The sequence below is a fragment of the Buceros rhinoceros genome, unplaced genomic scaffold (genome assembly GCF_000710305.1).
Source record: "Buceros rhinoceros silvestris isolate BGI_N320 unplaced genomic scaffold, ASM71030v1 scaffold12453, whole genome shotgun sequence".
Taxonomy (NCBI): domain Eukaryota; kingdom Metazoa; phylum Chordata; class Aves; order Bucerotiformes; family Bucerotidae; genus Buceros; species Buceros rhinoceros.
In genome coordinates this window covers 38,842-49,148 of record NW_010405425.1, presented here as the reverse complement: position 1 = coordinate 49,148, position 10,307 = coordinate 38,842, and the positions used below count along the sequence as shown (strand labels likewise).

Genomic DNA, 10,307 nt, shown 5'->3' with positions numbered 1-10,307 from the left:
TGGGCTCCCTGAGCACAGCTATGCAAATACACGCTGCCTTTCGAAGCCAGACTGATACGCTTTGCATTTCTAGCCCCCTATCCCCACCTTGACTGCAGGCTGCACTTCATGTTACTGCTGCTTCAACTTATTTTTCCACATGAATAATCTTCAGCGCGAGGTTGTAAGCTCAGACGATGCATTGCACTTCTAATCCTGACAGAGGTGGTTATTTATCTACAACCAGCACTTTTTAATTTTTTTGCCCAGGATGCAATTTAAACTTCTGGGCATTGATGTGTCTTTCTGAGTTGAGATCTGGTGCAAATCAGAAACCCCACCAGTGTAGCACGGTAGACGTCTGCCTGGGAACATGTACTGGCATGCCAAGCAAGAGGCCAGGAGTGCAGCGATCTCTCTCTAACCCTGGCAGCAGCTGCGTGGCCTCGCTTCCTGCTCGGCACAAACAGAGGGTGAGGTCAGTGCGACGGGCCGAGGGCTGACGAACTGTGATGAGCCCTAAACCGCAGGTCGGGGTTAGAGCCTCTAGAGACAGGAAAAGAGAGCGCATCTCCTGCAGAAGTTGGGGAAAGCAGGTCGGAGGTGTTTGCCCAGAGGAACCAGCACGGTGGGAGCCGCGGCAGCTCGGTGAGGTCATGGGTTGGTTTGCGCTTGCCGTGCTCTGAACCGTTGTGGCTGCAGGTCGGGTAGCAGCAGTGAGCTGCCCACAGCTCAGCTCCCAGAGACATTCTCTGGGTGCCGCTGGGGAGTCGCGGAGCCCTTTGTGCTGTGATTTTTTTTGCTTTCATCCCAGCATGAAGCCACTGCAGGTGCTGCTGTCGGCCGGGCTAAGTAGGAGCCAGTGCAGCGTGTGGCTTTCACTGAGCAGGTCAGAGGAGAGCTGGCAGCTCTCCAGCAAGGGTGGGGAGCTGGTGAACTGGGGTAGGGAGCTGGGTGAATTTCCTCTTCTGGCATATGACTGTCTGCATATATATTACTGGAAAAGTCAGGGAGAGGAGAAATCCAGCCAAAGGACTTGGTGTTGCTGGGAATCTGGGAGCGAGTGTCCCAGGAAGGGAGGAGCCAGGTCACTGGCAGAGATAAAAACAGGCAGCACTGCTCCTCCAAGCACTTGGCTCAGCCAAAGGGGCTTCCAAGGCCAGCCTGGGAGGAGGGTGAAGGAGCAAGGGGCTGCGAGGCTCCAGGGTCCCCGCTGGCTGCCCATGACCTGGGTCACTTACTGCCTCTCCTTGTTCCAGGTACTGGCACTGGTACTCCCAGGCATCTCTCTGCAATGGCCTCAGGGAACGACGGTGACCTACAGAGGGCCCACGGACGCCGAGGAAGCAACGGGCGCAGCCAGGCACAGGAGCTCATCTCAGGTAAGAGGGTGCTGGGGTACTCAGGGGAGGAGGCTCTTCAACCCATTCTTTTTTTTTTCCCCCTGTGTTTCTTTGAAAAGCTGGGATTTTCATACCTCCAGCGCCCTTCACAAGACTGGGGTAACAAGTCAGCTCCGTAAAGCTATGCTGGACTGAACTGGGGTAGCACGTGCTCAATGCTTTTGGGAGATGCTCGGCATCAGATAAGCTCGGTGGGCAGCAAGGGGGGGGTTGAAAAAATAGTGTGCACGGAGCTGCCGGGCTGGGGTTCGCTGGCAGCTCTGTGCAGGAGGCTGAGGCGGGCACAGCGGGTTGCAAGACATAAGTCTGGTACCTGCTGTCATTTACTTTCCCTTCCCTGAGCGCAAGAGAGGGGAAGGTGCTTGAGGTTTAAAACTCTGTGCCTTGCTGAGCAGCGCCTGCTCTCGGGCCATTGGTTTCGGTCTTGGTGCATCAGCTGCTGGATGAAATCGGGTCTCCGTGCCTTGGCAGAGCAGCGATGAAAACGTAGAGCTCAGCAGCGTTCAGACGCGGTTCAGTCTGGTTCTCGTGTGTGCCGAGCCCAGTAGACTGAGTGATTGCCTTGCATGTTAACGGGTGAAACTGGGACTGGAACCGAAAGGAACCTGGGAAAAACCTCCCGTTTCATCCCCAAATGATAAAATGCCGCTCGCAGGAAGCTTTTAAACATGGGTAACCTCGTCACCTGTATTGCGGGAGGACTCGTGAGTCCGGCTGAGTCACTGCAGCTCTGTCAATACGGGAGATTAGAGTTATACCCCACTGTTCACGTGTCTGAGGCCAGATCCAGCCCAGAGCTGGTTTACTGGCCTGATAATGTCAGTCGTACTCTGGTATGGCCCAGACTCCTCTCCGTCTCGGGGTATCATTTGTGCTGGGTCCTGGGTGAACGTACTGGAAGAAAAACCACCCTGTCTTTCCCTTACCAAACTCTACAAGGTACGAAAATAAAAAAAGAGCAGTTATTTATGTCTGCCGATTTCCTGTCGAGGCCAGTGAGATGCTGATGTGAAAACCAGTGAGAGGATCAGGCCCTGAGCTCTAACCACACTGTTTTACACTCACGCTTCCTGTACGCTTGCAAGCTCTTCCTGGAAGTACTGGCATCCCTCTGCTTCCCAAACTCAGGGGTTCGTCTGGAATTTGGAGGTGGGATCTCTGCACATCTCTGAGGCAGAAGCCTCCTGGACTCCAGAGGAAGCAGTAATGGGCAGCTTCCCCCAGACGTGCTGTGGGATTGCGGGATGGAAGAAGGCTTTCTTCAGCAGGGATTAAGCCTGGCTTTCAGTTAGGGCTCACTTGCGCCGTTTATCTCTGGATGCCGTAAGGAGTGAAGACATTTATCTGCTGCATGAGGAATTGCTTGAGCATTGTTCTGAGCCCTTGTTCTATTGCTTGTTCCTTCGGGCATGGGCAGGATGCTGCTGTTCCTGTCCAGGCTGGGTGGCAATTTGCTCTTCTGGTGGTTTTAGGGCATTTAGACAAAGGCAAGAGCTTCCTACTCCTGGCAGTCTGTGATGAAGAGGAGGAGCAACATAGCTCATGAATAGTCACACAAAGGGGAGCAAACATTGCGGAAGGAGGGGTGGGCAGCCCAGCACCAATGGTGCTGAGTTGAGCTCAGGAAACGGGGCCCTTGCCCTCCTTCAGGTCTCCTCTGTAACGATGGTGGCAGTGCCACTACAGGAGCGGTTTGGAGAATCCGTCGGGTCTCAGAGCTGTGGGACAAGCCATGGATGTGGCTGTCCTCAGAACACAGATAGCTGTGCCAAACGCAGCTCAGCGCCCCCCGCTGCAGAGGGACTAGTCCAAGCACAGTCTGTGGGGTCACTTAGCTCCTCCGGGACCACGTCAGCTGGGATCCCAAAGCTCTCTGTTGAGGAAGGGGTGGTATTGCTATACCCACTCGTTACTGCTAGCAAGATGGAGAGAGCCTTGGTGCCAGGCTCTGCAGGGGTGGCACCAGAGGTGGTGTCAGGCTGGTGTGAGGAAAGCCCAGCCACCCGACTCCATTCTCACCGTCAGGTTGGCAGCTGTTCCCTTCCTCAGTTTCCCTGGGCTTCCTCCTCTGCCCATGGGTGCTTAATACTCGCAGAACAAACCTAGAGCAGTGTGAGGTTTGGTCCTTGGTTGTTTATCTCAGCTCTGGACTTGATATTGCATGTGAAGCAAGTCATGAAGTGATCAATAGTTGCTTAGGGACGATAGTCATGTGTCTGTGAGCAGCTCTGTGTCTTCATCTCCCAGACCACCTGCAAAATGAGCAGGAAAAATGTGAGTTGCCTGTTTAAACCTGGGTTCTCATACATTCTGTAGAGCAGCCTAAACCATTTAAACACATTTTTCTCTCGTCTGGTGCCTGTGCAGTTCCTGTCTCCAGCACAGATGCAGAGCATTGGACTTCCCATTTAACTGCATTTCCCATCAATACATGGTTTCCGTTCTTAAAAGAAAAAGTTGTCTTGCTGATGGCTGTGCTGGGAAATAACTCTGCTCTGTAACCACCTCGTGACTTCTTTGTTCTGGCCCCAAAAAATTGTTGATGAAAAACTTGATGGGGCAGAGGGAGGCACATTGCCGGAGCTGAGATGCCCGCCTGTCTGGGGCATCCCGCTGAGCACTGGGCCCAGCCGCCCTTTGCAGCTCAGCAGATGAGCAAAGACGGGCCAGGTCTCAGCTGGGGCAGCCAAGGACCGGAACGAAACCTTGCTGCAGCCCCCAGCCTCTGCTGCAAGCCTGCAGCTCAGGGTGTGTTGGTGGGACCCCATTAAACAAAAGAATTAAAGCAGATTCCTTGAGTCTAGTCCAGCATCTGGACTACACTGACAGATTAATTTTTATCTTAAACCCAAAGGTTTAAGGGTTGAGAATATCTCACCTTTTTGGGGTGGGAAGACACTCGTTCTGAAGAGCAGAATAAGGGCCAGGGCTCTGGGCTGCGCGGATGCCTCAGGGAAGGCAGGTTTCCATTTACCCGTCTGGAAGCTCCACTCTCGGGTGCGAGCAATGCATTGTCATGCTTGAGTTGCACCCACCATGAGGTGGCGTCAAGCTTCTCCTCGAGGCAGACAACTCCAGAGGCTGTCTGTGATTCCCCAGAGCTTCTCTTCTCCCTTCAGAGCAGTTGCTCTGGCCAGGCTGGGGATCTCCCTCTGGGCAAACAGATGCACCTCTCGGTGCAGGCGCTGCCCCTCTCCTGGGCTCGAGCAGGGTGCTGCCAGGTTGCATCTGGCATTAGCGCAGTCTGGAGCAGGGCTCTTTCATTGTAACGAGGTCTGATGGATAACTTCGGTGAGACCTGCCAGTTTTTACTGTAGCGCAGTTGCTCTCCGGGAGATGGAACAGTGAGAAATAAAGGACCTGGCACGGAAACGCAGATGGTGCGTGTCTGAGGCTGGCTGGGGTGGTCAGTTGGTGACAGCGGGGAACCAGGCAAGAGGTGGCTGTTGGGGCAGGTCTGGTCTAGGTGGGGACCGAGGAGGGCAGGGTCGCTGCTCCACGAAGCAGAAGCAGAGCAGGTCCTCCCTTGCAGTGTGGGGGATCACAGCAGCTCATGAGCCCCCTGACATGACCCCGATGATCCCTCATGAGCCCAAAGATCCCAGAGGATCTCCAAACCACTCTCCTCCTCTCTGCTGCTGGTACTGGGGGGTCCACAAGGTAAATCTGGATCTAGATCCTCTTCCTCTGGGTGGGAGAGACTGAGAGATGGTCCCAGGGGGTGCTGAGGGTTAGCATTGTTGGGAAAAAGATATGTTTGTCTGTTGTTGTGTTACTAAAAATAGTGCCTGGAGTAATTAAAACCAGGGAATTTTTTGGTACGCTTATTTCCTCTTTTGTTCCCGCAGCGTGTTTACCCTCCTCTCACTGAAACTGTGAGTCAGTCGGTTTCGTTTTCAGGCTCTCGCTGGAGCGGTGGCTGGTGCTGGCTCCTGCTAAGGTGGGATTTGTTTACCACCAAATAAATCCGTTCCTGCAAAACAAAACATAGTCCCCTGAAAACAGTGACCAAGGCTTGTAATTTCCCTTTGCCTTTATTTACCCGGTCTGCCCTCAGTGTAACCGGAGCCTGTGCACGGCAGGTCCTCTCCCTTCCCCGAGCCCCACACGGGCTGGGTAGATGGGACCCGTTGGAAGAACTCTGCGGCGAGTGGTACAGCATGTTTTGGAGACTCGGGTACGGGTTTTGCAGGGCAGTGGGGCCAGGAGAGCTGTGTCCTCCAGGCAGGTCCTCACTTCCCAGCCCTGGGACATTGCTCAGGCAGGAGCATCTCTGCCTTGGAAACACAGTTCCACCTGGCCAGTCCGGCAGGTGGTTGTACTGGGGTGCTGGGAAGGGGTTTTAGCTGGGCTGGCTGCAGTGAACTGTGTGGCTGCTAGACAGCGTTGCTGGTGCGGATGCTGGCGTGTCACCAGCCTTGCAGGATGATCACCTGAAGCCAGAGGTCTGCATGCTCCTGCACGTCTGATGTTCCCCCATCCCCCCAAATGATAGCTCATTTACCTGGGCTTTGCACCTCGTTTAATGTCTGGGAATCTCCACCCTGAGCCTTCCCAAAGGAGCAAGGTGCTGATCCCTCCATTCCATTTCTGCCCCTACAAATTTTGTGTCTTAAAAAAGAAAATGGGAAGAACTGTGTGACTGAGTCCTTCGGGCCAGCTCTCCCTGAGCCCTGCGCGGGCTTAGCTGGGCTGCTGGCTGTTCAGGAACTGGTGTTCCAGCCCAGATTGCTCCTCGAGGCACTCGAAACCCAGCCCTAATCAAAGACACCCCGTGGCAGACAGGTACTTTCCCCGGGAGCAATGTAATGTGGGTGATAAGGTTTTGGTCACCATGGCACCTACGGGACAGAAATGCCTTGCAGGGGGCTCCCTGCTTTGGAGGGGGCATTTCCTGACCAGGTCCAGACCCTTGCTCTTCCCCGAGCAGTGTGGGCGCAGGGGACGCGGGTGGCTCTCGAGCTGGGCTGTTTCCAGACGGGCACACGCTTGTCAGCGCCGGTTGTTTCTGACTCGCTTCCTGCTCGCGCAGAGCCAAGGTCGATTTTCACGCGCTGCCGGGGCCGGGTGACGTTATGCAGGGGCGCATTCCCCCGCTGAACCCTCAATCCCTGGAGTGCCGAGCCCTGCTTGTTTACAGAGCAGCAGCACCCAAAACCAGCCTCATCCCCACCCCGTCTGGCTGCCGCCTCCCGCTCGCCAGGCAATGGGCTTACCGCTGCCAGGGGTGTTGGTGAGCAAAGCCGCTTTTTTACAGAGCGGCAGCACCCAAAACCAGCCTCATCCCCACCCCGTCTGGCTGCAGCCTCCCGCTCGCCAGGCAATGGGCTTATCGCTGCCAGGGGTGTTGGTGAGCAAAGCCGGGGAGCGGGGTGTCCGCTCTCGCACAGTGGGTGTGCGGGAGCCATTCCCAGTTATTACCAGGCTGACTATCTGCTGTCACGTGCAGGACGAGGAGTCACCCACCTCTCTGGCTGTGGTTACGAGCTGTTCAGAAGCTCCTCTCCTTTCTGTCCCTGCCAGCAGCCCATGCAGAAGCTGCAAACCCTGCCCTGGCACTGCCGGGCTGATGGGTGTACGTGAGACCGGTGATGTGTGATTGACTCGGCGAGGAATTACACTAAAGTGACCGATTTAACGCCTGCTCAGCACGGCACGGCACGGCACGGCTCAGCACGAGCGTGGTGACCCTGAGCAACAAGACTGTGGGCTGAGGGTTGATGGGCAGCACTAGACTGAGCTTTGCCTCCAGTTTGGGTTTGGATCTGAGATTCCTGAAGTCGTTTGTGCTGAGCAATGCCCTTATCGAGAGGTAAGAGAGAGCTGCCAAGCGCAAGCACTTGAACATCTGGTTTGTGTTGTGACACTCCTGTAGCTGGCTCTTGCCAGAAATGGATTCAAAAGGTGGGCCTGTGCCCCTAAGAACAAAGTCTGTTTTCAAAATGAGTTTTCTGAGAAAAAATTCGTGTTGGATTCTTTTTGTTTTGCTGCAGAAGACCAGTGTTAATGGAAATGGCACAGATTTAGGCTGAAAATGAGGGAATGGTCTCTCTCCAGCTTGACAAAGGGGGATGACGAGCTTCTCCCTTGACTTTTCTTCCTCTTGCCTCTCTCAGAGGACCAGGTGGTAAAGGAGGCAGAGGAGGTGTTTCGGAGCTATGCCTTCTACCGCTACCAACAGGAGAGAGAGGAGGGAGGGGCCGAAGTGCCCGTGGACCCAGAGATCGCACAGATCCAGCAGGAGCTGAGCAGGTAAAACCCTGATACTTCTGTGTGAACATCCTTCAACTCCATCCCAAGCCAGGCCCCATGACAGACCATCCCCTCAGTCCTGCTTACCGGTCTTGCTGACCTGTCCGTCTCACAGTCTTCCCCCGGGCAGCACTGTGAGGGAGGTGGGCATGCGCCTGGCCATCGTTGGGGATGACATTAACAAGCGGTACGACGCCGAGTTCCAATGCATGCTGAAGTCCTTGCAGCCCACCACGGAGAACGCCTACGACTACTTCAAAAGAATAGCCTCCAGGTAAGGCCCCTGCCTCCCTCGGTGCGGGCTGGGGACAACCAGGGAAGGAGAAGTCAGACAGGGTGCAGGGCAGTGGATTAAAGCCTTGCACCCACCCCGGAGCAGCTGCCTCCCAGCTCTGCCCCAGCGCAGATCCTGTCCGTTCAAACTTCACCCACCGTCCCTGGGTTGAGCTCCCCAGCAGCTCTCTGTGACAGTTCCTGTGTTTCCTGCCTGTCTGCTCCTCCTCCTGGCACTGTTTGGACAGTCTTCCCCTGGGGCATCTCGCAGCCCTTGCACAAGCTGACTGCGGTCACAAAGTTTGGGGGGCGCACTTGGGAAGCATGGCCTGGGCATCAGGGGCCATCTGAATGTCCCAGCTCCCCTTCGGGGGCATGACAAGCCCTGGACCCAAGCAGCCCTGCTGCTGGTCCCACTGCGCTTGCTGACAGCGGGGAAGTGCCGATGAGTCAGGTGTCCAGAGGCACAAAGGACATGCAGCTGCAGGCGGTGGGGCTGGGCAGGAACCCGCTGCCCTTGGTGTGGTCCCCACAGAACAGGATCAGACTGACTCAGGATGGGGGACCTGCAGGTGGTGGGGCTGGGCAGGGCCTCGCTGCCCTCGCCGTGGTCTGCATGGAACCGGATAGGCTTGACGCAGGATGGGGGGTGCTCCACGGGCTTGCAGAGCCTGCAGCCATCTCCTGCGGGTGATGCACACCCAGCTCACCCCCTCAAAGCACGACAGGGTGAAGAGCGAACGCAAAGAGCTGGAGAACTTACTGCCCTGATTGCCTGAGGTACAGGCTTGGATCAAGGTGGCCATCGCGGGGTTCAGTCCTCACTCATCTCTGTAAGGAAACCAAGACACTGTGCATGTTTAATGGTGTGCCCAGGGTCACACAGAAGACCTCTGGCAGAGCTGGGAGAGGAGCCGGGGTCTCTGGGGTCCCAGGCTCCTGTTGCTCCTGGCTCCGTTGCAGCCCCGTCCCTGCGCACCCTCCGCTCGGTGTTTGTTGTCTAACTGCCTCTCTTCTGTCCTCTTCCTGCTCCCCTGTCCTTGGGAAGCCAGCGGCGCTGTTTTCACTGCTTTGCCAGCCTGAGGCGGTTAATGCACCGCAAACAGGTAAATTAACCTCTGTCCCTCTCTTTGTGCTGCCTGTTTCTGTGGTCTTCCCTCTTCCTCTGCCACCTGCACCGTGGCAGCTCCACACTAAGGCTCTGGTGAGAAGACAGTTCCCATCGGCCATGCAGCCAGGGACCACCAGGACAGGGCACCAGATCAGAACACAGAGCCTGAGTCTACTCTTTATATATTTTTTTTGTTTCCTTTTTTTCCTTCGTGCTTGCCTTGCTGGAAACCAGGAAAAACACCTTCGAAAACTGGTCTAGACAAATGAGTGCCAAGCCTGCCCCCCATGATGCAGTCTGTGCTGGATCAGCAGCAGCAGGCATTGAGTAGGCACATTTTGGAATCCCCTCCAACCCTTGGGAGCGTCGGTCTAAGGAAAGGTCAGGGTTCGGGAAAAAGGAAAATCCTGTTCTGAGAGGCTTTGTCCTTAGATATAATTGAACCTCCTTACCTCCAGGTATGACCACACAAGCAAGGGGTGCTGCGGGTGGCAGCCCCTGCTCCTGGCCGCATGTGTAGCAGCTACCGAGCCTGGTAGCTTAAACCCGCACCAGTTACCTGGTTTAATGCCTGTGAAAACCCAGGACCTCGGGGCCGCTGATGTGCCCTGTGTTCAGGTGGAGAAGGAAAGGCAAGACGGTGGCAGGTCAACAGCAGCCATTGCAGAGCTTCTCCTCCAGCAGTCCAGAGCCTGTAGCTGTGCAGACAGGATCTGGAAATTCCCTTTTCCCTCAGACATCCCTAACCCACCTGGCCGAGGCAAACAGCGCTTGTGACCGAGACTGTGTCTATTCTGCTCTGAAGGCACGTCCTGGCTATGGCAGCCACTTAACCATAAAAAGACCACATTGTCTGTGTGGCTGGGAGCACCTCAAGGACTAGCACAGCATCCCCAGCCCTGCTGCAGAGCCCGCAGCCTGGGATGCAGAGACTAGGGAGGACTGAGCCAGCCATGGCAAGGATTTAATCAGAGCACCCCCTTCATTTCAGCTTGTTTGAGAGTGGCATTAACTGGGGCCGGGTGATCGCGCTGCTGAGTTTTGGCTACCGCATGGCCATCCATGTCTACCAGAAAGGCATCCTGGGCTTCCTCTGCCGCATCGCCCGCTACATCGCCGACTTCATGCTCCAGAACCGCATCGCCCAGTGGATCGCCCAGCAGGGAGGATGGGTGAGTCGGCGGGAGCGCGGGGTGGTCCCGGGGGATGCGGGGAGGCGGCTGTGCCCCGGCCGGTGGCAGTTGCACTGCTGAGGCTGGGGGGGTGACCCCCAGCCGGCGGGCGAACTT

The 10,307-nt window shown here is 56.0% G+C and overlaps 1 protein-coding gene across 1 annotated transcript in view; it reads left to right on the top strand.

Moving 5' to 3' along the window:
• Positions 1-794: 794 nt before the first annotated feature.
• Positions 795-10,307, top strand: part of LOC104491325 (bcl-2 homologous antagonist/killer-like) — a 9,772-nt gene continuing 259 nt past the window's right edge. Inside the window, exons 1-5 of the mRNA XM_010133723.1 lie at positions 795-921; positions 1,239-1,361; positions 7,499-7,634; positions 7,765-7,908; positions 10,010-10,190. Coding sequence (XP_010132025.1) covers positions 795-921; positions 1,239-1,361; positions 7,499-7,634; positions 7,765-7,908; positions 10,010-10,190 — 711 coding nt within the window. The remainder of the gene's footprint in view (positions 922-1,238; positions 1,362-7,498; positions 7,635-7,764; positions 7,909-10,009; positions 10,191-10,307) is intronic.